This window comes from Equus caballus, chromosome 7 (genome assembly GCF_041296265.1).
Source record: "Equus caballus isolate H_3958 breed thoroughbred chromosome 7, TB-T2T, whole genome shotgun sequence".
NCBI lineage: Eukaryota > Metazoa > Chordata > Mammalia > Perissodactyla > Equidae > Equus > Equus caballus.
The window spans coordinates 87,889,799-87,917,643 of record NC_091690.1 but is presented as its reverse complement, the minus strand read 5'-3'; the positions used below and the strand labels follow the sequence as shown (position 1 = coordinate 87,917,643).

General features: G+C 34.5%; 1 protein-coding gene across 2 annotated transcripts in view; it reads left to right on the top strand.

The window, feature by feature from the left end:
• Window positions 1-27,845, top strand: part of PIK3C2A (phosphatidylinositol-4-phosphate 3-kinase catalytic subunit type 2 alpha) — a 91,117-nt gene that overhangs the window by 42,652 nt on the left and 20,620 nt on the right. For both annotated transcript variants that reach the window (XM_001504950.7, XM_023646127.2), the window contains exons 5-20: window positions 650-770; window positions 1,509-1,620; window positions 2,824-2,903; window positions 3,036-3,099; window positions 9,325-9,468; window positions 10,984-11,032; window positions 11,113-11,323; window positions 13,092-13,214; window positions 14,833-15,000; window positions 19,712-19,823; window positions 20,207-20,352; window positions 21,951-22,139; window positions 22,620-22,713; window positions 23,212-23,306; window positions 23,911-24,091; window positions 27,007-27,111. In XM_001504950.7, the coding sequence (XP_001505000.2) occupies window positions 650-770; window positions 1,509-1,620; window positions 2,824-2,903; window positions 3,036-3,099; window positions 9,325-9,468; window positions 10,984-11,032; window positions 11,113-11,323; window positions 13,092-13,214; window positions 14,833-15,000; window positions 19,712-19,823; window positions 20,207-20,352; window positions 21,951-22,139; window positions 22,620-22,713; window positions 23,212-23,306; window positions 23,911-24,091; window positions 27,007-27,111 (1,994 nt within the window). The remainder of the gene's footprint in view (window positions 1-649; window positions 771-1,508; window positions 1,621-2,823; window positions 2,904-3,035; window positions 3,100-9,324; window positions 9,469-10,983; window positions 11,033-11,112; window positions 11,324-13,091; window positions 13,215-14,832; window positions 15,001-19,711; window positions 19,824-20,206; window positions 20,353-21,950; window positions 22,140-22,619; window positions 22,714-23,211; window positions 23,307-23,910; window positions 24,092-27,006; window positions 27,112-27,845) is intronic.

Genomic DNA, 27,845 nt, shown 5'->3' with positions numbered 1-27,845 from the left:
GGTTGCTTTATTTTTTAATGTGTTGTAATCTTAGTATCCAGCTATTGCCAAGAATAATGATTGAACAATACTTCCTGCTTGCTAGATTTTTATTCTTCGTTGGAAAATTTATCAGGCAAAGGTCAAACAATTAAAATAGTGATTCTTTTTCCTTGTGATTTGGTGTAAATCATTGTTTGCTAGATCCTGCTAAATGTCATCCTTTTTGGAGGAATCTATGATAAGAAGGTGGATTTCTTAGCTTAGATCTGCCCTACTACAGTAACCACTAGCCACATGTGGCTATTGGGCACTTGAAATGTGGCTAATATAGATTGAGATGTGCTATAAGTGTAAAATACACACTGGATTTCAAAAACTTAGTTTGAAAAGAGAATGTAAGATGTCTCATTAGTAATTTTTAAATACTGTTTATATGTTGAAATGATATTTGGATATATTAGGTTAAATGAAACATATTATTAGAATTGGCTCTACCTGTTTCTTTTTACTTTTTTCAATGTGGCTACTAGAGAATTTTAAATTATATATGTGACTTGCATTGTATTTCCGTTGTATACTGATCTTAGATTATCAGAAATACAACCTGAATAAGTGTGTACCTAGAGTTAAATGAGGAAAATGAAAATGATGACTAACTCTTTTACAGTGAGTTCTACTGTAGAAATCGTTATAATGCAAGCCCTTTGCTGGGTACATGATGATTTGAATCAAGTAGATGTTGGCAGCTATGTTCTGAAAGTTTGTGGTCAAGAGGAAGTGCTGCAGAAGTAAGTTTATATTCATTTAACTACTGAGCAACATTTTTGGAAATTTCATTTTTAAAGGCTTAAATTAGAAAAATTTCAAGTTACATTTGTAATCAAAAACTACATTGGGTCCTACTGAATTGATTCATTGGATCAGTAAAGTTGTATTGAGATATAGTTTATCTAAGACATCATGTCTAGGACAGTGGAGGGATTTCAGAGATAATTAAAATGTGGTATTGCCCTTCAGAAGCTTATAGTCTTAGATGGGAAGAATGTGGGCAATTGGTTGATAAGTGAATTTAATGGATTTTTTCTTTCTGCAAAGCATCAATAGACACATCATTATAAACTGCATTTTCCTTTTGTAGCATGCACTATTACTTTATACACAGTGGTCAACTCTGATTTCCGTTTAGTTGCCTGAAATAATCATTATACGAATCTTTTTCTGAACCAGGTAATTATTGTATCTAGCGTTTAGTCTAGTTATTTTACAGATTTCATTCTCTTGGGCTACTAGAAATGACCTGTCCCTATTTTTCTTATTCCCTCCTTCATCTTCATCTTCTTTCTTCTTTGCTTTGACTCTTCTCATGTAGAATAAGTGCTCACACTTAATTAAGAAACTATCTCTGTATTTTACTGTTCTCTTCAATTTCTGATGCAGATAGAATGTATATTTTACTTTTATATTCACCTCTATAATTTCTAGTTTGAAGAGAATAATATTGATGAATAATTAATATATTTTAACAGTAATCATTGCCTTGGAAGTCATGAACATATTCAAAATTGTCGAAAATGGGACACAGAGATTAAACTACAGCTTTTGACCTTCAGCTCAATGTGCCAAAATCTGGCTCGAACAGTAAGTGTGTACCTTATAACTGACTCACTTTTCGTCATTTGGTTGAATATGAATAATTCTGCTAATTAGCCAATTTGCAATTTCTACATTCTCCAAGATTTCTGGGATGGACTGGGAATGATAAACTCTTTAACCTCAACCGGAGTCTTTTCAGCAGATGGAATATTTTCAATTGTGGAGATTTAGGTGGCATACTACTCAGAGCTGGAGGCATATTTGAAAATCAAAGTGGAGGAATTAAAAGTTTGATTTGTAATAGTTTTACACAAGAATGAAAACATCGTGGTCAATCAAGGAGAAATGAAGAAGAAGGAAAGATTTTGAATACTAAATACAGTTTGGGGGAAAGAAAGATCCACATTCACCTTTGCACCAAACTGAGAAAAATACATTATTTTTCACCAAATGAAAACTAATTCTCTGTTTTAAAAGTACAGTACTTTCTTTTGAGGTTAAAACAAAATAGAATGCAGGAAATTACGCCTTTTTTTATTACTGTGTATAAACACTAGATGAATTTTAATCTCTAAAAATTATCCTTCATTTAATAGAATTTTGGAAGGAAAAATATCATTTTTACTTTCTCTTAACTTTTTCTTCTTAGGTTTTGCTCCTATGTTAGGTAGAATTTATTTGAGTCGGGTAGAAGCTATTTCACAGAATTCAGTACATTTTAGGAGTCAGTGACTTCTCTTTTCAGTTTCTTAAGGAATGATGTTCTTCAGTATATTTGCATATGGTAGAAGAGACCAGTACCTCATTTACTGGAGTAACGTAGGGGTAAACTTGATTATCATTAGAAAAAATGATGCAGAAATTGAGATGATTTCCTCTTCATCTGGTCCCTACCCCACCTTTGTTTGGCTGTCAGCCATCTTTAAAAGTGTTTTTAGCTCTCCATTCTCTGTATATAGAATGGGAGTGATCTTTCCTTTGGTAGCTATTTATATATATCAGAGGCTAGGCTTAAAAGCATGTATGGTTTTTCATTTAAAAAACATTTTTTTCAGAATATTGATTTACTTTTTTTTCTGAGTCAATTATAAATAATATTTAATTGTGACAATATTTTAGCTTCAGTTCTAAAAAATCACTTTAGTTTCAATTATTTGTCATACACTTATCCATATTTAATTTGGCAAGAGAAGACCAAAGAATGGCTTTGATTATTTGGTAAACATTTGTGTGTATATGTTTGTTTAGGCAGAAGACGATGAAACACCTGTGGATTTAAACAAATATCTGCATCAAATAGAAAAACCTTATAAAGAAGTCATGACAAGGTGTGGCATCTAAATCATTAATTGCAGGTTTTCAAACTTTGCTTTTGGATGTGAATACATTTATTTTGGTGAATAAAACAATCATTTTTGCATACAGTATCCTTCAGCCACAATAACTGTTCTTTATTTCAGACACCCTGTTGAAGAACTTTTAGATTCCTATCACAACCAAGTAGAACTGGCTCTTCAAATTGAAGTAAGTCTTAATTCATATTTTGGCATGATGCCTTAAAAATTTTTGTCTCTGGTCTCTTAAATACTAATGTTGGCATTGGATTAATTATTTTAGAAGGACTATTTAAACTATATTCTTGATGTTTGATGACTTGTTTTATTATAATAAGAACCAACTTACTAGTAAAAATGTTTAATACGTAACGCTTGAGTCAACATGTTTACTCTCGCTTCAATTCAGCTTTATTACTAAGAGGAACCTTTAGTTCAATTCAGAAAGCCTTTGTTGAATGCTTACTATATGCTAGCTGCTGGAGTTATGAAAGTGAATGACCTAATCCATACCTACCAGGAAGTTAAAACTAGTGATTGGGGATTTAAACACAATTTCAGTATAGTATAGTAAATCTACTATAGAGGTATGCGTTGGAGTTCTTTGGGAGATCAAAGAAGGGAACTTCTCCCAACTTGAGGGTTCAAGGAAGGTGTGATTACAGTAGGAGTGGTGAGAAGGGGTTGAATTCTGTCATATGCTTTGAAGTTAATGCTAGGAGGATTTACCAATAGATTGGTTGTGAAGCATGAGAGAGAGAGAGGAGTTAAGCATAACTCCAAGATTTTCTACCTGAGTATTTGGAAATCTGGAGTTGCCTTTTAGTGAGATATGGAAAACTCTGAGAGGAGGAGGTTTGTGGGGATGATATGCAACTCAGTTTTGGACATTCTGTTTGAAATGACTGTTATTCATCCAAATAACGATGTTGAGTAGGCAGTTGGATGTGAATCTGGAATTTAATGAGGAGATCAAGGCTGGAGATAATAAACTTGGGAATCATCAGAGTATAAATGGTATTTTGCAGCCATGAGACTGGATGAGATCACTAAGAAAATCATCGCAGGTAGACAAAAAAAGAGTTCCAAGACTGAGTCCTGGGAATATCTCCCATCTTAAAACAAAAGGTCCACATTCTCCTGCAGCAACCACTCCACTTCTCTATTCTCCTTGCAGCAAAACTCCTGAAAGTTAATCTGTTTTTACTGCTTCCGCTTCTTCTCTTCCTGTTCTCTTATGCATCCACTCCATTCAGGCTTTCATTCTCAGCACTTCCCTGAAGCTGCACTTATTAAGATCAGCAGGGACTTCCATGATCATGATTCCGCTAATAAGCTCTTAGTCTTTATTTCTCTCAACTTTTCTATAGTGTTTGATACAGTTGATCGTTTCTTCTTGAAACACTCACGTGACCTCTGGGATATCACATTCTTGGTTCTCCTCCTTCTGTTGTCTGCTCTATTCTCACCCTCACTTATGGCTTCCTCCTTGTGATCTCCTTATCTTCCTGACCTTTAAGCATTAGAATGCCCCAGGGCTCAGTTCTAGGACCTCTTCTCCCTATATATTCACATACTAGCTGATCTCACTTAATCTCATATTTTTAAGTACTCTGCATATGCTGATGACTCTGAAATTTATATCTCTAGCCTTAACCTCTTTTCTCAACTCCAGATTCAAATATCTATTACTTGACATTTTTATATGACTATCTAATTAACTAACACCTCAAATTTAAGATACACAAAACTGAATTTTTTATACTACCTTCATTTCTATTCATCAGTCTTTCCCTTCTTCATAATTGGCAACTCTGTCCTTCCATTTCCTCAGGCCAAAACCTTGGAGTCATATTTGATTTCTCAGGAAAAAGATCTTTCACATCCCATATTCAGTTCTAATTCGTGTCAGCCTCTACCTTGAAAATACATTCAGAATGTGACCATTTTTCATTACTACCAAAGCTACAGTCCTCATCAATTACAGTAGTCCCAATAGTTCTTTCCTGATCTCCCAGCTTTTACCCCTGTCCTTCTACAGTCTATCTTCCACAGGCAAGCAAAATAATCTTTTAAAAATAAGTCACCAGGGGCTGGTGCCATGGCAGAATGGTTAGGTTCACGCGCTGCACTTCGGCGGCCCAGGGTTTTCGCGGGTTTGAGTCCTGGGCGCTGACATGGCACCGCTCATCAAGCCATGCTGAGGTGGCATCCCACATGCTACAACTGGAGGGACTCACAACTAAAAGTACACAACTATGTACTGGGGGGCTTTGGGAGAAGCAGGAAAAATAAAATCTTTTTAAAAAAAGTCACTAAATGCAATGTGGTATCCTGGATTGTATCCTGGAAGAGGAAAAGGACATTAGTGGAAAAACTGGTAAAATCTGAATAAAGTTTACAGTTTAGTTAGTAATAATGTACCTGTATTAATGTCTTAGTTTTGGCAAGTATAACCTAGTTATATAAGAGGTCACTTAACCCAGTTTCCTTTAATATTATTTGGGAACTCTCTGTGCTATTTTTACAACATTTCTGTACATGTAAAATTATTCCAAAATTAAAAGTTTACTTAAAAAAATGAAAATAAGCACAGAAAACAAATGTAAAATAAGAGAAAATCAAAGCCAAAAGATGCTTCTTTGAAAAGATTAATAAAATTTATAATCCCTTAAAAAATGTTAAATCATGCTAAGTCTTTTGCTCACAATTCTGTTAATTATCTCAGTCAGTAAAATTCAAATCCCTAATTGTAGCTTCATGGCCCTGTATATTCTGACCCACTACCTCTCTGATCTGACTTCCTACCCACTTCTTCCTTTGTTCTGGTCAATCTGCAACTGGGACCCTTGTATTTGTTGTCCCCTCTGCTTTTAATGCCCTAACCAAGATATTTGCATGGTTTATCCTTTTAGTTCATTAAGGTCTGTGCTCAAATGTCTTTTCAGATGGCTCTTCACTGACCATTTATCTAAAATGGTGACTGTTTCATATTTGTTGTTGTTAGTGCGTTCGAGTTGATTCTGATGCCTAGCGACCCTGTGTACAGCAGAGTGGAACCCTGCTCGATCTTTTTGCACCATCCTCTCATCTTCTGGCACTGTATGAAACATATGCTCTGCTACTATTCATAGGGTTTTCATGGCCAGTTTTTTCAAAATTGGATGGCTGGGTCCTTCTTCCTAGTCTATAATGGTCTGGAAGCTCTGCTGAAAGCTGTCCACCATAGGTGACCCTGCTGGTATCTGAAATACTGGTGGCATAGCTTTTAGCATCACAGTAACATGTAGCCACCACAGTATGACAGCCGATGGACAGGTCATGAGGTTCCTTGACTAGGAAGTGAACTTGGGCTGTGGCAGTGAGAGCACTAAATCTTAACTACTAGACCACCAAGGCTGGCTCTATCATATTTACTCCCCATATTTTTTACAGCTTTATTGAGATATAATTTATATACCATAAGATTTACCTACTGCATGTGTACAGTTCAGTGATCCTTTTAGTAAATGCGTAGAGTTGTATTATTACCACCCCAATCCAGTTTTAGGATATTTTTATCACTCCCAAAAGTTTCCACGTGCTACTCTGCAGTTGTTCCCCATTCCCAGCCGCAAACAACTACTGATCTCGTTCCTGTCTCGATAGATGATAGATGATAGATGATAGATGTCTCGTTCCTGTCTTGCCTTTAATGGAGATTTCAAGTAAATGGACTCATACCCTAGGTAATCTTTTATATCTGATTTCTTTCAAATGCCATACTGTTTTTTAAGCTCTCTCCATGTTATAGTGTATAAGTAGTAGTGTGTATCCATAATTTGTCTTCTATTTTATTGCTGAATACTTCCCTTGTATGGATACTACATTTTGTTTATCCTGTCACCAAATAATGGACATTTTATTGTTTATGGTTTTTGGTTATTATGAATAACGCAGCTGTAAACATTCATGTATAAGTTTGTGTGGATGTATGTTTTAATTTCTTTTAGGTAGGTTTTAGGGGAGATAGGGAAGTTGTAGAAGTTTTGGTTCCTCTTGGCCTTAGTTTCCTAGAGATAAGATGTTAATTTATTTTACTAAAATGAACTTACGGTGGTAGTAGGGGGTTTTGAGGCAAGGAATAATGGTTTGGCTTCATATTCTAAGGGGATGGGAAAGAGAGCTGACCAAGAGCAAGTAAAAGGAATGTTAAGTGGCATGCAGGTTCCTGCTGAAATTGGGGACTGTTGAATCTGTAGGGTTGTGAGATTTTCTTTAGAAATACTCAGCTGCCTGGTAGAAGAAGCAGAGAAGTCTGTGAACTCAAAGAACAGATTTGGCCAGAATAAGGGTATGAGGGCTAGAAGCAAAGGAGATTGTGGTGAATATGATATTGTAGTTAAGATTCTGATAGGGTACAATTTTTAGGTTGAACATGCTGTGAATTTTTGTCATGGACATTTATGTAACTGAGAGCCTTATTATAAGATAATAGGGTAGGAAGTCAGATAAATATCCAGAGCAAAAATATGGCATGCAGTGGGAGGGATGACCATATGTCAGTGGCAAGGCAGATTAGTTAGTGAGGGCCAAGTCAGGAGACAGAAACTAGAGTAGTTATTTGAACAGAGAAATTTAAAGAATTATTAATTAGTAAAAGGTGGTTAATTACTGCAAAGGGTAAAAGAGGACTCTAATGCAGGAGTTGGCATATTATGTTTCACATGCCAAATCTGGCCTGTTGCCTCTTTTTGTAAATGATGTTTTATTGGAACACGGCCATGCTACTTGGTTTGTGTATTATCCATGTTTATTTTCATGCCCTAATAGCAGAGTTGAATTGTGTCAGAGACTGTATGGCCCGCAAAGCCTAAAACATTTACTATCTGGCCTTTAAAAAAAAGTTTGCCATCCTGCTCTAAGGGGTCTAGAAGTAACGGGTGCAAAAAAGCAGCTGTCAACTCTGGGTTGAGGAACAATGGATAGTGAAGGAACTTTGAGGATTTAGGATAGAGCCTCTCCCCCCAAACCTAGGCTGAAATTCAGCCTCTTTGAAGAGGGTCTAGCTATTACAGGAACACACAGTTTGCCTATGGCAAAGAAATGTGCCAGAGCTATCAGATTGGGAGAGCATGACCTGAGGATGCAACTGGAGCTTGTCTTTGGGACCACTGGGCTCCCATGCTGTATTACAAAATGGAGGACTGGAACCCTGATGAGAAGTGTCTGCATGCTGCTGTTTCCTCTGAATGTCCCTTCTGTGTCCTTTATTGACAAAACCTAACATTGTGCCAGCTGGCAAAGGAGAAATGTTTATAGCGTCAAGCTCCAGTATCACAAAGTAGAACAAAGAAGGGTGGATTTGGAACTGATAGACAGTAAATTGATAACTGGCACATAAAAAATGATAGAGAATAGTATAGAAGAATAGCATGAGCCTCAAAACTGGAATGGTTTTTGCATGAAGGTGGGGGAGTAAAAGTAAGCAGAAATATAAGTCAAGTAAGCAAAAATGGAAAGTAGAAAACAGCCTTCAGGCCCTGAAGACTGCAGAGTAATTGGGTGTTTGAGAAAATGAGGTGGTTTCGTGTAGGCGTGAAGGTGAAGGGAACATTTGGTTTATGGTAGCCAAGCCTCAGGGGTGGGAAAACTTAAATTTTTAAGGAATGGTATGGTACTGAGTTTCAGCCCACTCCAGCAGTACTTGGCATAGAAGTTTGGCATAAATGTTTGATGAATTAATTCATTATATAAGAATGTTTCTTAATGAGATATGTACTTTGATGATGGGGAAGTGGAGGATTTTTAAATCATTCTCACCCGGTAAGTGATTTTGTAATATATTTGTACATGTATACTTTTGAATCATGGTAAAATCAACTGTGGCTGAAGAGTACAGAGGGATTGTCATCAAGGAAGTTTTTTCATCAGACAAAACTTAAAAAGTGTTGGTTGTATAGATGCAAATGATGCTGGAAAGTTGACTCACTTCTAGTAACTGTTTCCTAGTGTTATTAATATGTGACCAGCCTCTGAAGAATTTGTTTTTTGATACCATATTTTGCAAGAGAGAGAGAAGGGTTGATGTTTTTAATGTGGAAATTATTCCCAAATGAGAATAAAAAAGATAACTCCAATTTATTTAGAGTAGTTTCTTGATTTATTGCTTTGACTTCTGATTCTAATAGGAAATTAATGGCATTTGCATATGAATAATTGTGTCAGGCAAAGTGAAAATTAACCAGGCCTGCTTTTTCCTACTTCACAGTAAACTGTCGTTAAGAAGGTATCTTGTTTTTTCTTTTTCATCACAAAAGAGTAAAGGATATCTGTTCTTAGGCACATCTAAAATTTCCAGTTTTCTGACTTCATCTCTGAAATTGATCCTTTAAATTCCACATACTTATGTTTATTTTACTTTTTATTTTTAAAGAACCAGCACCGAGCGGTAGATCAAGTAATTAAAGCTGTAAGAAAAATCTGTAGTGCTTTAGATGGTGTAGAAACTCTTGCCATTACAGAATCAGTAAAGAAGCTAAAGAGAGCAGTTAATCTTCCAAGGAGTAAGAGTGCTAACGTGAGTATTTTTTAGTAATTAGTGTTTTATTGCATTCAAATATATACTCAAGTATCTATCACTTAAAGTGGGAGATTTTTGCTTCTGCTACACAAAATGTTATCATTTTAACTTTGACTTTAACTTTTGAGTTAATTTGGTCACTTACGTGGTAAGGTGGGGAATTCCTGAAAGGAGATGGGCTACCTTGGAAGAGCTTTGTGAGAGTTGACATTGAGTAGGTAGATGCCAAACTGTGAACCTTTTCTCTGTAGAAGAGGAACTCTGGCATAAATGAGTTGGTTGGGACTTTTAAGAGAGATACCGAGCTTGAAGGGCCTGGATGATGATAGCTACCATTTCTCTTTCTGAATGGAAATGTCCATGATTGCCAATGGGGGAAGTTCTACTTTCGACTATACCTCCTCCCTGTTGAAAAGACCCAGAAGCCTCCGTAATAGTGACTTACACTGCCTCAGAAGCAACCAGATTGGAAGCCTTCTCTTGATATCATACTGTTGGCTTTAGTAGAAGCTCTCCCCATGATATTTCCATGGGGATTTATTTAACTCTGTTCATAAGGATGTTCATAGCTCTCGTTGGAAGGATGAGAGAAGGTGGAGCACAAGAATTGATAAATTTAAAAGAAGGTAAAGTTATATTGATGGTATGCCCCTCCGGATATCTAGGAGATAGCTCAATCTATTCATTCTCGCGGAGAGCTTACCCATACAGTATACAGAAATTTGGGTCTCTTTTCTTTCTTTCTTTCTTATTATGTCCTTGTTTTTAGAAATTAGAAAATATATATGAAGTCACCTGGAAGTGATCATCTATCACGGTCCTGATGTTATCTGAGGCTTCTTATCCATTATATTCATTTGCTGGATAAAGGAGCTCAATTTCAAAAATTATAAGAACTTTTTTGAGACACTAACTGGTAATAGAGTTCTAGTTTCTTTAAGGATATTCTTATCATGCTAATATTAGAGCAACTAATGGAAAATAAAATACTGTATTAGTATATCACTTTTTGGTTTCCAATCTTAATTACTAAATTGGTTTAATGAGGCAAATTTTGTTGAGTTTCTATATTTTGCAGTAATTTTTTGCACTTTTTTTTTTTTGGAGGAAGATTAGCCCTAAGCTAATGTGCCACCCATCTTCCTCTTTTTGCTGAGGAAGACTGGCCCTGAGCTAACTTCCATGCCATCTTCCTCTACTTTATATATGGAACGCCTGCCATAGCGTGGCTCCATAAGCAGTGCATAGGTCCACACCCAGGATCTGAATCAGTGAACCTCAGGCTGCCGAAGAGGAACGTGCCAACTTAACTCCTGTGCCACCAGGCTGGCCCTGCACTTTCCTTTTGCATTCTTTTTTATGGTTTAATTAATTCTGCAGACACTTTTGGGAGATTTCCCCTACAAAGGGTGTCTTTGATATAGCATTTAATTAAATATATTGAAATTAAAGGTAAACATTTTATATTACATCATAGGCAGTTTTCTGACTAATTTGTATGTGTTTATGCAGATGACTTCACTATCTGGAAGAGAAGACACTAGCAAGAGTTCAACTAGGGGTATGTCTTTAAGTTCTTTAAATTTTAGCAATAATTGTTGCATTTTCAGAGAATTATATTAACAATTTCTTTAAATCTAGGCTCACTGAATTCTGAAAATCCTGTTCAAGTAAGCATGGACCAATTAACTGCAGCAATTTATGATCTTCTCAGACTCCATGCAAGTACTGGTGGGAGTCCTGCAGACTGTACTCAAAGTAACAGGAACATCAAGGAAGCGTGGACCACAACAGAACAGCTCCAGTTTACAATTTTTGCTGCACATGGAATTTCGAGTAACTGGGTATCAAAGTAAGTAACTGTTTAAAAGAAAATATGTATAGCTTTACCTAGAAGCTATTCTAATCTTGTAAAATGTCAGCATCTACTGTTATCTTTGTGTTTAAATGGATGATACAAGAATCACTACATACTTTAGTGGTTTTCATAAAAATTAAAGAGATGTTTGAAGCTGTTCCAGTAAAAAATGTGACTCCCACGGCATACAAAAATGGCAGTTTAAACTTACAAGGACAAATACCAATTTAATAAATTAGTCACTTCATGACTGCTATTTTTTCTGCCTTTCCTTTAGAACTAGGATAATTTGAAACAAAATGTAATGGAACTAGACTTTGGCACATTTTTTTCTTCTTTAGTAGTTTACTGATTGCTAGGCTTTGAAGCCTGCAAGAGCGTATTTCTTCTATTGCATTTTTAATATGGGTTTTTCCTTTTTGATTCTTTGTCAATGCTATAAAGTTTACCAACTTCAACTTATTTGGAAATGATTACTGTAAACTGAAAAGTCTGAATTGAATATTTTTAATGAAATAGTTGGATAATAGCTTAATGTTGTAAAATAAGGTAAAGCCTAGTGAAGAGATACCAAACATAAATTCTTCTTAAATTGAGCTTTAGATTAAATAAATAAATAAATATAAAAAATATATAATGACTTTAAAGTTGTATATTAATTCATTCAATAAGTATTTCATGAGCACCATCTGTGGGCAGTGTTCTTCATACTAGGGATTCAGCAGTAAACAAGGCAGCAAAAAAGTCTCTGCCCTCCTGGAACTTGCATTTTAATGGATACTACTGCTGTCTGAAGGTATTTCATTCTTTTAAATAGTTACAGGGATAATACCCTCCACATCCTCCATACACACATATACACACACAAACTTAGGGACACTAGTGAGGAGAACAAATACTCAGTAGAAGACAGTACAGAAAACCACACTGGTAATTAAGATAAGAAGAAAGTTAATAAAATGCTGAAGTAAAGAGGGACAAATGGAATGAGACTGAGAAAAGCAATCAGATAGTTAGCAAGGGGTACTTTGTGAACCAGTGAGATTAGATTTGAAATATACTTAGAATGATTAATAGATTGTATACCTGGACAAAGTGGTTAACATGTAAGCCAAGTGATAAGTTAGAATACTAGTAGAATACAATTTTATTGAACCTAAGACTCCTTCCCTATAAGATTGAATGACTGTATCTAACCAGCTCTGTACTTGCGGCAATTAGGGGCTAAATCATTTTTATCTAATGAGGTAATACAACAGATCTGTCCCCATGGATGGAAGCCTCCTAGTAGATTGGGAGGACTGGCTCAGTGCAAGTCAAGTCCATACACCATTAATATGCTTGATGGACTCTACTTCTGTGGCTTAACAAAGGAAAATGGCACCTGGGAAGATAATGTTTGTACTCTTTCTTCCTACAATTTACCTAGAAATGGATAATTATTCAGTATCATTCTACTAAAATCTAAAAACAGAGCACAAGATTGAAATCTATTCTCCAGCAGGTATTGTTATGGCCCCCTTAGAGTGGCACCTAGGGATATATTCCCTTCTTTACTCCCTTTGCTCTACCTATTTTCTGTTTGTGTAGAATTTGCAACAGTTAAATTTCAGGGTTTTTTCCAAAAATTCAAATGAATGGTGACCAGATTATTTCAGAAAGTAATCACTTTTAGGAAAGAATGCCTAAGGATATGTATTTGTATTAGTTAACTAATCTGTATTATTAAATAAAAATCAAATTAAACTCTTTCTTTCCTCAGTTATGAAAAATACTATTTGATATGTTCCTTGTCTTATAATGGAAAGGACCTTTTTAAACCTATTCAATCAAAGAAGGTTGGCACTTATAAGAATTTCTTCTATCTTATTAAATGGGATGAACTGTAAGTGAAATTTCTGGCTTTTTATTCTTTCAGTATGCCCTGTTCTTTACTTTTTCCCATGTATACATCCTAGCTTAATTTTTATTACATTTTCCATTAAAATTCATTAAATACTGACTGACATCTTGAGATCTCTTCTTGGTGTGATTCTATAGAACAGACTGAAATTCTCATTTAAAAATCTGAAATAGTCTTTCAGATCTGCATATTGTTAAATGCAGAAATATGCCATTAATTGTTCCTAGACATTGTCAAGTTAAAAATATAAATTTACGTATGATTCTAGAAAGATGATGTTTCATAACAATGTTTAGTTTAGTATTTATTCTGTAACACTGTATATGTGAAGCCTAGTTTCTGGTTAACAGATTTTAAAAATTATCTTAAATCCATGTATAAGGTGATATTTTTCACTGTTTATATTTTTAAAATATTGTTTTTAAACTAAGGAAATGCTTTTATTATTTAGGTAGATAAGCAGTTGCAGAGCTCTTTACTTTTTTTTTTTTCTTTTTTTTAAAGATTGGCACCTGAGCTAACAGCTAACAACCGTGGCCAATCTTTTTTTTTTTTTCTGCTTTACCTCCCCAAATCCCCCCTGGTACATAGTTGTATATCTTAGCTGCAGGCCCTTCTAGTTGTGGCATATGGGACGCCGCCTCAACGTGGCCTGAGGAGCGGTGCCATGTCTGCGCCCAGGATCCGAACCCTGGGCCGCCGCAGCGGAGCGCGTGAATTTAACCACTCTGCCATGTGGCCAGCCCTGCTTTTTACTTTTTATCCTGCATTTATTAAATGGATTCCTATCTTTTATTTTTTAAGTTATAAAAATAACACATCTGTGAAAGCAATCAAATAATACAAAAATGCATATAGGGTAAAAAGTGTCACTTTATTTTCAAAACTTACCATCTCCTGGCTCCTCAGAGTTACCACTGTTGACCTTATATGTCCTTTCAGACTTAAAAAAAAAAATAAAGTATTGGTAAACATGTATATCTGTTTGTGTATGTAATGTGCACGCATACATCCCAAATCAGAAATACTCATGGACATTCATCTAGTTTTTCATAAAGGAAATAAAGATGACCACTATTATTTAGCCTAGAAATTGACATTTTGCAAGTCTTTTTTTCTTATTATTTAAAAATTTTTTTTTCATTTATTTCTTTATTTTCGGATGTGCATCATAATGTATTTCAAATTCTGTGTAGATTACATCATGTTCACCACCCAAAAACTAATTATAGTCCATCTTCTCACATGTGAGCTTAATCACCCCTTTTGCCGTCCCTCCTTCCCCCTTCCCCTATGGTTACCACCAATCCAATCTCCAATGCTGTGTGTTTGTTTGCTGTCGTTTCATTTTACAAGTCTTGAGTAAAGGCACTAACAAACTTTTGAAGAAAGAAATGTTACATATTTGAAGTTTTAATGAAATTTATTTTAAGATTTTTACAGTACATGTTAGTCAGCTTGCTACTTAAGTAAAGGTTACTCAGGATTAAAGATTATTTGATAAGTCAAATAAAATACCTAATTGTCAGTCTCATTAAAGGGTTACAGTTCCTATTCAATCTAATTTGTTTTTTCTATTAATACATTTTTCCCCCCATAGAATCATTTTTCCCATCCAGATATCACAATTGCCATTAGAATGTCTTCTTCACCTTACTCTTTTTGGAATTTTAAATCAGAGCAGTGGAAGTTCTCCTGATTCTAATAAGCAGAGAAAGGGGCCAGAAGCTTTGGGCAAAGTTTCTTTACCTCTTTTTGACTTTAAACGGTAAGTGTTACTGAGTCGTGATGGTGAGTTGCTATGGACACATCTGCAGCATGAGAATTGGCTAGAGGACAGGGTGGGGAACAGTGATGTAGATGAGACAATGAGCTGCCTCAATTTTTCCAGTATGATGACAGGAGGTCATTTCAGAGATGCAGACCAGAGGAAACCAAAGTTATTCTGCTATAGTTTGAACATATCTATATGGATATTCAGAGGATTGTTTGCCACTCACTGTTCCTGGAGTAAAGCAGCAGCCGGTTCACTCTTTAGGTGTCATTCATGCAAAGCACTATATTATTGACATCATACTCATGGTCTTACAAGTTCCCTTGATATTAATAAAACAACTCCATTTTTCCCCTTCTCATCACTTTCCCATCCATCTCCAGTTTCAGAGTCTGCAACCACACATTTCCTTTTCTTTACCTGACTGATCTACTCTTAACTGCTATGGGCCCCTGGCCTTTAATCTCCAAAGGTCCCACATATGTACAAAAACTTATTGATCCTTAGGGGTAAAAGAATTCTTTTTTTTTCAGCTTTGTGTCTACTAATAGCCATTGGGATAGTGTAATCTATCTGGCCTTTCAGCTGACTATTTTAATTATGTTTTAAGTAATAGTATGTTCCATGAGACCATTAAGAGTCTTCCTAAATGAAAAAAAATCAATTGAATAAGTTTGAGATGTTTCATATAGAACGTGGTAACATTTTGGAGAGTGATAATACACATTAGCATGTTGAAGTATCTCTAAAGTTCTACAGTCAGGAGGCCTATTGTGTTTAATAACCATATTACTGTAATAACAAACATAGCATTTATTCTGTTGGGTGTTAGTCTCAGTGCTGTATACACATCCTTACATTCCTCACAACAACCTGATGAAAGTAGGTGGTAGTATTATTTTTCACAGAGGGGGAAATTCAACTATTTAAGTAACTTGCTCAAAGGCACTCAGCTAATCGGTAGAATTGGGATTTGAATCTAGGCAGTCTGGCCCCAGGATCTGTGTTTTTAACAGTTGTTTGCCATTCTCAACTTATTTGATACCATGGTACTTTTTTTTGTTCTAGAATATATCTTTTGAAACATTGTGTCCCATGGGATGGTTTTGGAAATGATTTAATAACTGATCTATTTAACCTACAATAAAACAATTAGAAATTAAGAATGAAACAGTTCTGCTGATTTAGTTCTGCTTCCTTTTTTCTCTGAAATGGCAAGCACAGTTTGCTTTTCTGTTAATTTATTAAAATCATGTGATGTTTGGAACACTGACTTCAGAAATTTGTTCTTGAAATATTCTTTTTCCACGTACTTAAATATAACTTTTATTTCTATATTTTTCTTCCTTTTAGTCACTTCCCCCATATTTGAGGAAGTAGTGTAAGATTTTTTTATTCTCTACCTTTTGGTGGGCTCAAATTTGACACCTGACATAATTTTGAATTGCCAAAGGCTAGAAAAAAGCAGTTGAAGAGATTACTATTAATGATATGTATTTAGAACTTTTTGCTAAATATAATCCATAACTATGCTAAAACAGAATATTGGCCACATGAAGGAGAGGAATTGTGCTTTCAATTGTCTTTGTTAAATTACTGTCAGGGAATAGTTATGTGAGAAAATTAAAGATAATTGCATCATTGTCATTAATTAATTTTATTTTTTTTGGTGAGGAAGATTAGCCCTGAGCTAACATTTGTTGCCAATCCTCCTCTTTCTGCTTGAGGAAGATTGTCACTGAGCTAATATCTGTGCCACTCTTGCTCTATTTTGTATGCTGGATGCTGCCACAGCATGGCTTGATGAGTGGTGTGTAGGTCCATGCCTGGAATCTGAACCGGCAAACCCCAGGCCACTGAAGTGGAGTAGCTGGCCCCATCATTAGTTTTTATAAATAAGTCAGTGCTGACAACCTTCCTGCTCTTGAAAGCACTGGGAGTCTTTGCTTCATTCAGATCATGCCTCATTAGAGAAGTACCATTGCTTTTTGCCACTTTTGTTGTCTAGTAATAGATGTTTATTTTAGATGAATGATATAACATTCTTTCAGAATTCAAGAGAATAAGGTAAAGGGCAGTTGACTTCTGTCTGACAGTTAAATAGTTTGCTTCCAACACTCTGCTATTAAAACTCTGAGCAGATGGTATTAAGCTCAAGACTTTGCCAAGTAGTCTAGTTGATCTAGGTAGTGTTAGGACTTAACATTCAAGAAATACTCAGAAATTAAGAGGGAGGATAATTTTACATTATTACATATAGAGAAACAAAGTGTTAATGATTTAGTTCAGTTAAAGTACTGTAGTACTATAGTGATAAGAAATCCAGGTCTTGAAATTCTTTTAAAAATAATTTATGTTTAAGGTACAACGTGCATACAACCTGATGAAGTCACTGTCATGGAAGCCAAATGAATTAGAGGAATTTCAGTCAGCCTCAGTAACAAATGAGTTCTTAACTCATTTTTAAATAATCAGAGTCAAGCATTTAACCTGCCTTTCTTTCTTTTACATTTTTATCGCAGAGTTACCAAGTAATTGATATGAGAAAGTGTGTTTATAGGAAAATTCCAGCTAATGCAGAAAGAATGATAGAATTAGAATATCAAAATTTTGCAACCCCTACTGAAATAATAGATTTAGGCCAGGGTTTCTCAGTCTTGGCACTATTGACATTGTGGGCAAGATAATTCTTTGCTGTTCTGTGCATTGTAGGGTGTTTGGCAGCATCCTTGGCTTCTGCCTACTAGATGCCAGTAGTACCCCCTAATTGCCAACCAAAAATGTCCCGCAATATTGCCAAATGTCCACTGGGGGCAAAATCACTTTTGGTTGAGAACCATTGATTTGCAGTGATTATCAATTCCAGCCTAAGACCATTAAGTGATTAACTTTTCTGGAACTTTATAATGGATGGTTTCGACTGACAGCACTGGAACAAACTGATTATCTTAACGTTACTGAGAGAGACACCAAGGTGTGCCTCTTTATTTGATGCAATAGGAAGTAGTATACAATACAACCTATAAAGTATTAAGTATTCTTGCCAGATAACTAAACTTGAATCAGATCAAGCCTCTGGATCTACCCACTACTTAACAGAAAATATAGGAGACAAAGGGACATGCTAAATGACACCAGAGGAATGTGGTCAGTAAAATCCAGGATATAGAAAATTTGCAGAACAAAAGACCTGATTTCTTCGACAAATGGCAGGGGATAAAAAAGAGAGAAAGAATATACAGATTAAAACAAGAGTCAGCAAACTTTTTCTGTAAAGGGGAGCAGATGGAAGTAGTTTAGGCTTTGTGGGTCATACAGTCTCTGTCACAGATGCAAAAGCAAAGGCAAAAGCAGTGATAGTATGTAAATGAATGAGTGTGGCCTTGTTCTAATAAAAGTTTATTTACAAAACCAGATGACAGGCTGGAGTTTCTTGACCCATGAATTAAAAGATACTTAAAAAGACATCAACCAAATACAAGTGTTGGACCTTGCTTGGCTCCTTATTTGAACAAACTGTAAAAAAAAAAAACTTGAGATACAATTAGGAAAATTTGAATACTGACTGGCTAGCTGAAAGTTTTAAGCAATTATTGTTAATTATTTTAGGAGCGGTAATGGTATTGTACTTACTTTAAAATAAAAGTGTTTATTGTTTAGAGATATAAAAAAGTATTTACAGATGAAATAATAAGATTGGAATTTGCCTTAAAATAGTTGGCGGTAAGGGTGGTTCTGAAAAACAGAGTATAATGTGTCAAAGATTTAAAGGCTGGTAACCTGCAAGAGAATACATTAAGATTGGAGTTTAGTCTGGGAAAGGCTATTTGCTGTTTCAATAAGATTAACAAAGTTTGATCAAGTGTTTAGTTTCCTGCTTTTATAAACAGGTAGCTTATGTTATTTTTTAGAAATTTCTTCTGTGTAAAGATATGTCAATATCTTTATTGATAAATGTTTTTAATTTAGGCAGGCCATAAATTGGTAGTATATGGCAAGGGTCAGCACACTCCAGTCCACTGCCTATTTTTCGTAAATACGGTTTTGTTAGAACACAGCACACATTTATTTATGTATTGTTTATGACCATTTTTGCACTGTAACAGCAGAGTTGAGTCTGCAACACAGATTTTATGGCCCAGAAAGCCTAAAATATTTGCTATCTGGCCCTTTACAGGAAAAAGTTTGCTGACCCCTGACCTAGGGCACAGATACAACTTGTCATCTCAAACCGTTAGTGCTTTGTCACAAAGTAGGTACTGGTTTTCTTGGCATGTGTTTTTGTTCTTGTGGGAAGAGTCAGGGAGCAGTTCTATAATCCAGACCACCACCTCGAGATGTATTCCTTTGTAGATGATCTTCAAAGACTATCCTTCACCTTCCTATTTCTGGAAGTTGTTTTGGGGACAGATGACTCTGAGTCTTTACCTGTGTTCTGTCCTCAGCCCCATTCCTCCCAAGATACGTTCTTTCATTCTCCCTCCCTTTGTTCCAACCTCCACACTTCAGTACATTTACCTAAAGTATCCATACACTATGGAAAGTGACTCCTTCGGATATGTTCCTAAAGATGATATTCTTTTTATGTAGAGGGTGTTAATAAATGTTTGAATACTAACATTTCAAATTCATTACCATGTGTTGTGAGGTTTGAATTAATTTTTAAAATGAAAATCACAGTATTCTTCTGTTTATATTCATGAAGGTTTTTAACATGTGGAACAAAGCTTTTATATCTTTGGACTTCGTCACATACAAACCCTGTTCCTGGAACAGTCCCCAAAAAAGGATATGTGATGGAAAGAATAGTGTTACAGGTAATGGTACTTTTTGACTCGGGGAGAGGTTTAAATTTAAATTTCTTTATAAAAGGTATATGTATACCATGATTTGAGTTGTTACTAAATAAGCCTAATTGATCTTGTTTCAATCTTAGGATTTAAATGTCAATAAATCATTTCCTATTTCTCAGAAACAGTAAAAAAAAAATGCGTTTGTACCCATCCCAGCAATATACATGCTATTGAGAATTACCAACAGTGGTAATCACTTTCAGCAGAAGGACAAGCACTAATTTACCATTCAATCTAAAAGTCTCCCGGATGGCTAAGAAAGATCAGTTTTCTCAAAGACGAAGTTAATGTAGCAGATATGTGGACTGTTCAGCTGTAATTTGATCAACTTCTGTTAAATTTTTAAGGTTGATTTTCCTTCTCCTACATTTGATATCGTTTATACCACTCCTCAAGTTGATAGAAGCATTATACAGCAACACAACTTAGAAACATTGGAGAACGATATAAAAGGGAAACTTCTTGATATTCTTCACAGAGACTCATCACTTGGGTATGCTCCTTTGATTCTGTTTACAATGTAAAGCTCAAGTTAATGGTTTATTAAATGCCCTGATTTAGTTCATGATTTAGCAATGTTCTTGGTATGGAAAGTTTTCTATTTCTATTTTTAATTATATAAAAAGACTATATGACTATATAAAATTCAGAAATTTGTACAAGTCAAACTTTACATGATCAAAAGGCAAACAACAGATTGGGAACTATATTTACAGTAAATATCAGTAGATTAATTTCCTTAATATATAAAGAACTTTTTCATATCAATAGAAAAACCAACAACTCAGTAGTAACGTTGGCAAAGAAATGAACAGGTAATTCTTTGGAAAGGAAATACAATGCCTTTTAAACCTCTGAAAAGGTGTTCAACTTCTCAATAATCAAGGAAATGTAAATTAATATAAGATACCATTTCACACACATCAGATTAATGAAAATTAAAATGCCTCAGCATATAAAGTTTTGATGAGGATACAGAAAAATGGGCATTATACTGTTGGCAGAACTCTGAAAAGCTTTTGGAGAACAATTTGGCAAAATCTATAAAGATTACAATGTGCATAGTCTGTGACCTATAATTCCACTTGTAGTTAGTTATATACCCTAGAGAGAACCTGTTATATTTGCTTATGGAGACAAGAATATTCATTGCAGTATTTATTTGGATTATTGTAAAACTAATAGGGACTGTTCGTCAATAGGAGTTAAATTATGGTACATTTATCCAATGGAGGATTATGTAACTATTAAGAATGAAGTTATGGCTGTATGTACTAATATGTAAGACATGTTAAATGAAGAAAGCAAGGAGAATAATGTATATAGTGTGTTACTATTAACATAATGGAAGACAGAATCTTCATACACCTGTGTATATACTTCTCTATGAATAGACTATCTCTGGAAGAATATACAGGCTTAGGCAGTTGCCACTGGGAGGGGCTTTGGAGGGAGAGAGACTTCAGTGTGCACCTTTGTGCAATATTTGAATTTTTTAGTACTCTACATGAAATGAATACATTTCAGTGCATGTATTATACACACAAAAGTAGATGGATGGGTAGTAAAATAGTGAAATATTTCATTCACATAAACATTTGTTATTAAGATTAAATTAGAATCCCCAAAACAAGTCACTTTTATTTTGACTGTTCTTCAGTTGAGCTGTATAATCATCTATCATTTTGTAATAGCATTTGTTTTTTGCATGACATTTGATTTTACTGGTATAAAATGGATGAAATCCTTGCTATCTCTTAGGGTGGGTTCTGCTTATTCAACTCTGATTTCTAGTGCCTGGCATCTGTTTAGAGCCCAATAAATTTTTATTGTACTGAATTATCCTTCATTTTCATATCTAGGACTCTTTTATCAAGGCAGAATGATTTCTTTTTATTTCTCAAATTAGGGCAAATTAGTGGTGTTTGCTGTATTTGTGTTTGCGTTTTTCCAGTCCAAATTAGTATTAATGATTCTACCAAGAGTGGCTGTCCTAAAATGAAATAAATTTCTTTGGTGTACTTTTAATCATTGAGATTATAACTGTCATTATGATATCATTGAGAAGTAATTTAATTTTTCTGTATGCAGACTTTCTAAAGAAGATAAAGCCTTTTTGTGGGAGAAACGTTATTACTGCTTCAAACACCCAAATTGTCTTCCTAAAGTACTAGCAAGTGCCCCAAACTGGAAAAGGGTTAATCTTGCCAAAACTTACTCATTGCTTCAGGAGTGGCCTCCATTGCACCCACTGACTGCGTTAGAGCTTCTTGATTCAAAGTAAGTCAACTGTGACTGAATTTATTTGCTCCATTTTATTGTTTTTCAGTTTTTCCAGTAAGGTGTTATATTGCAGGAGTACTTCCCTTTGTTTTAACATGAAAGCAATTCAATACAATATAAATATGTAAATGTACATTTCTATGAGATATCTTATGCATTGAGGTTCTTGAAAAGGGATGTCATATCATTTAAAATTAACCTAAAGAGAGAGTTATGTTGTAAATTTTGAATAATTTGTTATATTTTTATGATGCGGGCCAAAATTAATTTTCTTAAGCTTAAGGTTTCTAAACAGTCCCAAAATTGCATTTGTATAGCACAGTAAGATTTTCTTCTAAGAAAAAGAAGCACATTGCTTTTGAATAAAGAGGTATTTGAATATTCTTTGTCAGAAATAGATTAAAACTGTGTTTTCAGGAAATAAGCTTCATTAGAAAAAAATCACTGTCAAATCTTGATTTTGTGGTACTCTTCTAGATTTGCTGATCAGGAAGTGAGGTCCCTAGCGGTGACCTGGATTGAGGCTATTAGTGATGATGAACTAACAGATCTTCTTCCACAGTTTGTGCAGGTGAATTTTTTACTAGATTACCTACTCTCTTATTCTCCCCCAAGTTTTTGTGACTAGGAAACTTGCTAAGGGATCCCCCTTCTGTTTTGATTAAAAGTACTTTTGTAGTATGGGAATGTTGAGGTACATTGCATTTGGATTTAGAGTGAATTTTATTCCACTATTGTCAGCTGCCCCGCTTGAATATTATATATATGTACCTGGGTTTTTAATTCTCAGACTTTTTAGATTCTCAGAATAAACCAGACTTGAGCTTTTCTTTGATTTTTCTTTACTAGCTGTTTAAACTTAGCTAAGGAATGTTATTCCCAGGTCTGTACTTTTCTGCTTGATTTCATTAATTTAGCCTAAGTTAATTCATCTGTTTCATTTTTATCAGTATCATCTTTCATCAATAAAAGTAATACTTGCCTTATATAGTTTCTCTTTTGATAATTTTATCCTAACAACGTAGTATGAGTTTGACCACTAGTAATTCTTATTTTCATTTGCCTATAGGCTTTGAAATATGAAATTTACTTGAACAGCTCATTAGTGCGCTTCCTTTTGTCCAGAGCACTGGGAAATATACAGATAGCACACAATTTATATTGGTAAGATTTAAATTTTCTTAAGTACTTTACTTCCAATCCTAGTATTTATAGAGACGACATATTCTGAAAGTCTGAAGGGTATGTTCAGACTACTTACTGTGGATATCAGGTGTTTTATTGAAGGCATTATTTTATTTTATTTTATTTTAAGATTTTATTTTTTTCCTTTTTCTCCCCAAAGCCCCCCAGTACATAGTTGTATATTCTTAGTTGTGCATCCTTCTAGTTGTGGTATGTGGGATGCCACCTCAGCGTGGCTTGATGAGCGGTGCTGTGTCCGCGCCCAGGATTCGAACTGATGAAACACTGGGCTGCCTGCAGCAGAGCACGCAAACTTAACCACTCGGCCATGGGGCCGACCCCTGAAGGCATTATTTTAAAGAAGCTAAATTTTTATGTCCTTAGAAATAAAACTAAAAATAATAAAACCTTCTCTCGCAAAGATATTTGGCATGTTAGAGCTCTATAATAATGAATGAGTTTTTACTTGCTTATATAGCTTAAAATAAGTTCCTGCGTACTTAAAATTGAACTTATTAAATTGTTTTTTGAGAGATGTTTGTCCAATTCTCAGAAGCAGCTAATAAATATTTTGCTGTATTAGGCTCCTCAGGGATGCCCTTCATGATGCGCAGTTTGGTGCCCGATATGAACATGTTTTGGGCGCTCTCCTCTCAGTAGGAGGAAAAGGACTCAGAGAAGAACTTTTGAAGCAGACAAAACTTGTACAGCTTTTAGGAGGAGTAGCAGAAAAAGTAAGGCAAGCTAGTGGATCAGCCAGACAGGTATGTACCCATAAGAGGGAACATAAATATTTTGATGTTAAAGGATCTTTACACTGTTGACAAGTTAAGTTGTTATTTTTTATCAGTAGACACTCAGTAGAACTCTTATCTACACCTCTGCGGTTTTGGGCAGATGAATTGAAAGGTTGTTTAAAATCTGTAAGAATAAATTCCACAGCCTAAGTCAGAAAATCAGTGCTTTTTAATTCCCATGATTATTAATTCCTTTCTGGTCAAAATTGTTCTCTTGAGCTTCTTTTTCATTATTTTGCTTTTCAACTTTTTGTAATTGTAAAAGTAATAAAAGTATGAATTGATGTTAATGTTTAAAAAATCAAAATAATGAGGAAGTTTATAGAATAAAAAATTAAGACTTTCCCAGTTTCACTTTATCCCTGTAGATATCTATTTTTCATAATTTGCTATATGTCCTTCTTGGTCATTTTATGACTGTACACTCATATACACTTAGGTATATATACACATTTTTGGAGTTTAAAAAATTTTTTTATTGAAACGTATATATATATTTGTTGTTGAGGTAAAATTCACATAACATAAAAATGCACCATTTTAACCGTTTTTAAAGTGTACAATTCATTGGCTTTTAGTACATTTACTATGTTGTGCAACCACCACCACTATCTAATTCCAGAACGTTTCATCACACCAAAAAGAAAGTCTGTACCCACTAACCACTCGTTCCTCATTCCCCCTCCACCCAGACTGTGGTAAGCACTAACCTGCTTTCTGTCTTTATGGATTTGCCCGTTCTGGACATTTCATATAAATGGAGTCATGCAACATGTGGCGTTTTGTGTCTGGTTTCTTTTACTTAGCCTAATGTTTTCAAGGTTCATTCATATTGTAGCATATATAGGTACTTCATTCCTTTTTATGGCTGAATAATGTTCCATTGTGTGGATAATACCACATTTTGTTTATCCATTCATCAGTTGATGGACATTTGGCTTGTTTCTAGTATTTGGCTATTATGAATAATGCTGCTCTGAATATTTATGTGTAAGTTTTTGTTTGAACACCTGTTTTCACTTTATGTTGGAGTGGAATTACTGGATCATACAGCAATTCTATGTTTAACTTTTTGAGGAACCACTCAAGTGTTATCTGAAGCAGCTGCACCATTTTATATTCCTATCAGTAATATATGAGGGTTCCAGTTTCTCCACATCCTAACCAACCTTTGTTATTTTCTGTTTTTTTTAATTATTATTATTATTCTAGTCATCCTGGTGGGTGTGAATTGATATTTCATTGTGGTTTTCATTTGCATTTCCCTAATGACTAATGATTTTGAGTACATTTTCATGTGTTGATTGGCTATTTATCTTCTTTGGGGAAATTTCTAAGTCCTTTTTTAATTGATTTGTCTTTTTGTTGTTGAATCGTTAGAGTTCTTTATATATTCTGAATGCCAGACCCTTATCAGATAGACTATTTGCAAATATTCTCTCTTATTCTGTGGATTATCTTTTTATTTCCTTGATAGTATCCTTTAATGCACAAAAGTTTTTAATTTTATGAAGTCTAATTTATTGTTTTCTTTTGTTGCTTGTACCTTTGATATCATATCCAAGAATTTGTTGTCAAATCCAAGGTCACAAAGATGTACACCTATGTTGTCTTGTAGGAGTTTTATAGTTTTGTTTTTGTATTTTGAGTCTTTGATCCATTTTGAGTTATTTTTTTTATATAGTATGAGATAAAGATCCAACTTCACTCTTTACATGTGGTTATCCAGTTGTCCCAGCACATTTGTTGAAGAGACTATTCTCTCCCATTGAATGCTCTCGGCATCCTTGTTGAAAATCAATTGACCATAGATATATGGGTTTATTGCTAGACTCTCAATTCTATGCTGTTAATCTATATGTCTGTCCTTTATGCCATACTGTTTTCATTACTGTAACTTTGTAGTAAGTTTTGAAGTCAGGAAGTATGAGTACTCCAACTTTGTTCTTTTTCAAGATTGTTTTGGCTATTCAGAAGTCTCTTGCAGTACTGTTTGAATTTTAGGATCAGCTTGTCCATTTCTGCAAAAAGGCAGTTGGAATTTTGATAAGGATTGTGTTGAATCTGTAGATCTATTTGGGAAATATTGCAATCTTAATAAGTCTTCTGGTTCCTGAACATGGGATGTCTTTCCATTTATTTAGATCTTTAATTTCTTTGGGTCTTTAATTTCTTTCAGCAATTACACTTTTTTTTCAAGTTGCTTTTTAAACTTTGTTTTAGAGAATTCATGTCAGTAAATATAGTTATGCTTCATGTTTCTTAATGAGTACATAATAGTGCAAGGTATTGTAGCATAAATTATGAACTATTACTTCTATGTAGGTTGTTAATACATTTTTCTTTTCCCAAACAATCCTGCAATGAACTTTACTATATAAATTTTTGCCAGTATTTCTTTATAGGATATTCCTGCAGGTGAAATAACTGAGTCAAGAGCTATGTACATTTTTATTTATGATAGTTTCTGTTAGATTGCTCTACCAAAGAAAAAAACTATGCCTTATACACCTTCCTCCCCATCAATAGATTATGAAAGTATCTGTTTCCCACCCTGTTGCCAGCACTAGATGTTATCTTAAAATTTTCGTATGTTAGGTCAAAAATTGCATCTCATTTTTGTTTGGTTTCTATTTCTTTGACTCTTGGTGAGTTTTAACTAATGTGTTAAATATGACTATATGTACTTTCCCCCCATGTTTATAGCCTCTGCCCATTATAATTTCGTTTTTATAGTAAAAATTAGCTCTCTTTAGCAACAACTTATTTTGACCATTTGACAATTGGGTATTTTAAAAACTGGGTCCATATCATAATTTTGTTGTCTTAAAACTAGGTCTTCATTTTCATTATGTATTTACAGTATCAATTTCTTTTCCTAGGTTGTCCTTCAAAGGAGTATGGAACGAGTACAGTCCTTTTTTCTAAAAAATAAATGCCGTCTCCCTCTCAATCCAAGTCTTGTGGCAAAAGAATTAAATATTAAGGTGACACATAAAATACTTATAAGTTCATATTACATTTCAAAATAATGGGTAGAAAGAAGGCAAATGGGCAAGTATACTTAAGGCAAATGAGGATAAAACCTGCAGAGGTTGGTTATAATATAATATATAGGTTGTCTATTTGTGTGAGATCCATATTTATCTCAGTATATTTTTACCTAATCACCATTCTTAGGGGAAAAAAATAGTGTAAAATTATTTATTACCTTGAAATAATTTTTTTTTACTATGATATAATTGCTACGAGAGGCATATGTTGTAATTCCAATGATAAAACTATCCAGTTACAGATAGGCATTTTTCTTTTCTTTCCTTATGAATGGCCAGATAGACTCTTCCCAGGTTTATAACACTTTTTACAGCCATCAAAAAGTAGTTGTGTAATCACCAAAATTGAGTAATTATATTTTGAACTGGGCTAATAGTAATACAATATTGGATACAAAGGCTAGGGTACAATTATCTGTGATGGAGTCTCAGATTTGATTTTTTTTAATGTTGACATATGGCTACTCTTCATTGAAATATAATGGTGGATGCCTGAGTTGTATAACTATGTCATTGAGTGGGTGAAATTACATTTTCCCCTTGGGTTTTGTTTGAATTAGTTTTTAACCAGTTGCATTTTAAAATAAGATTTTATCTTTTATAATGGAGTTGTTAAATTTAGTGTTACTATTTGATTCCATGGCTAATTATTAATTATAATAGTACCA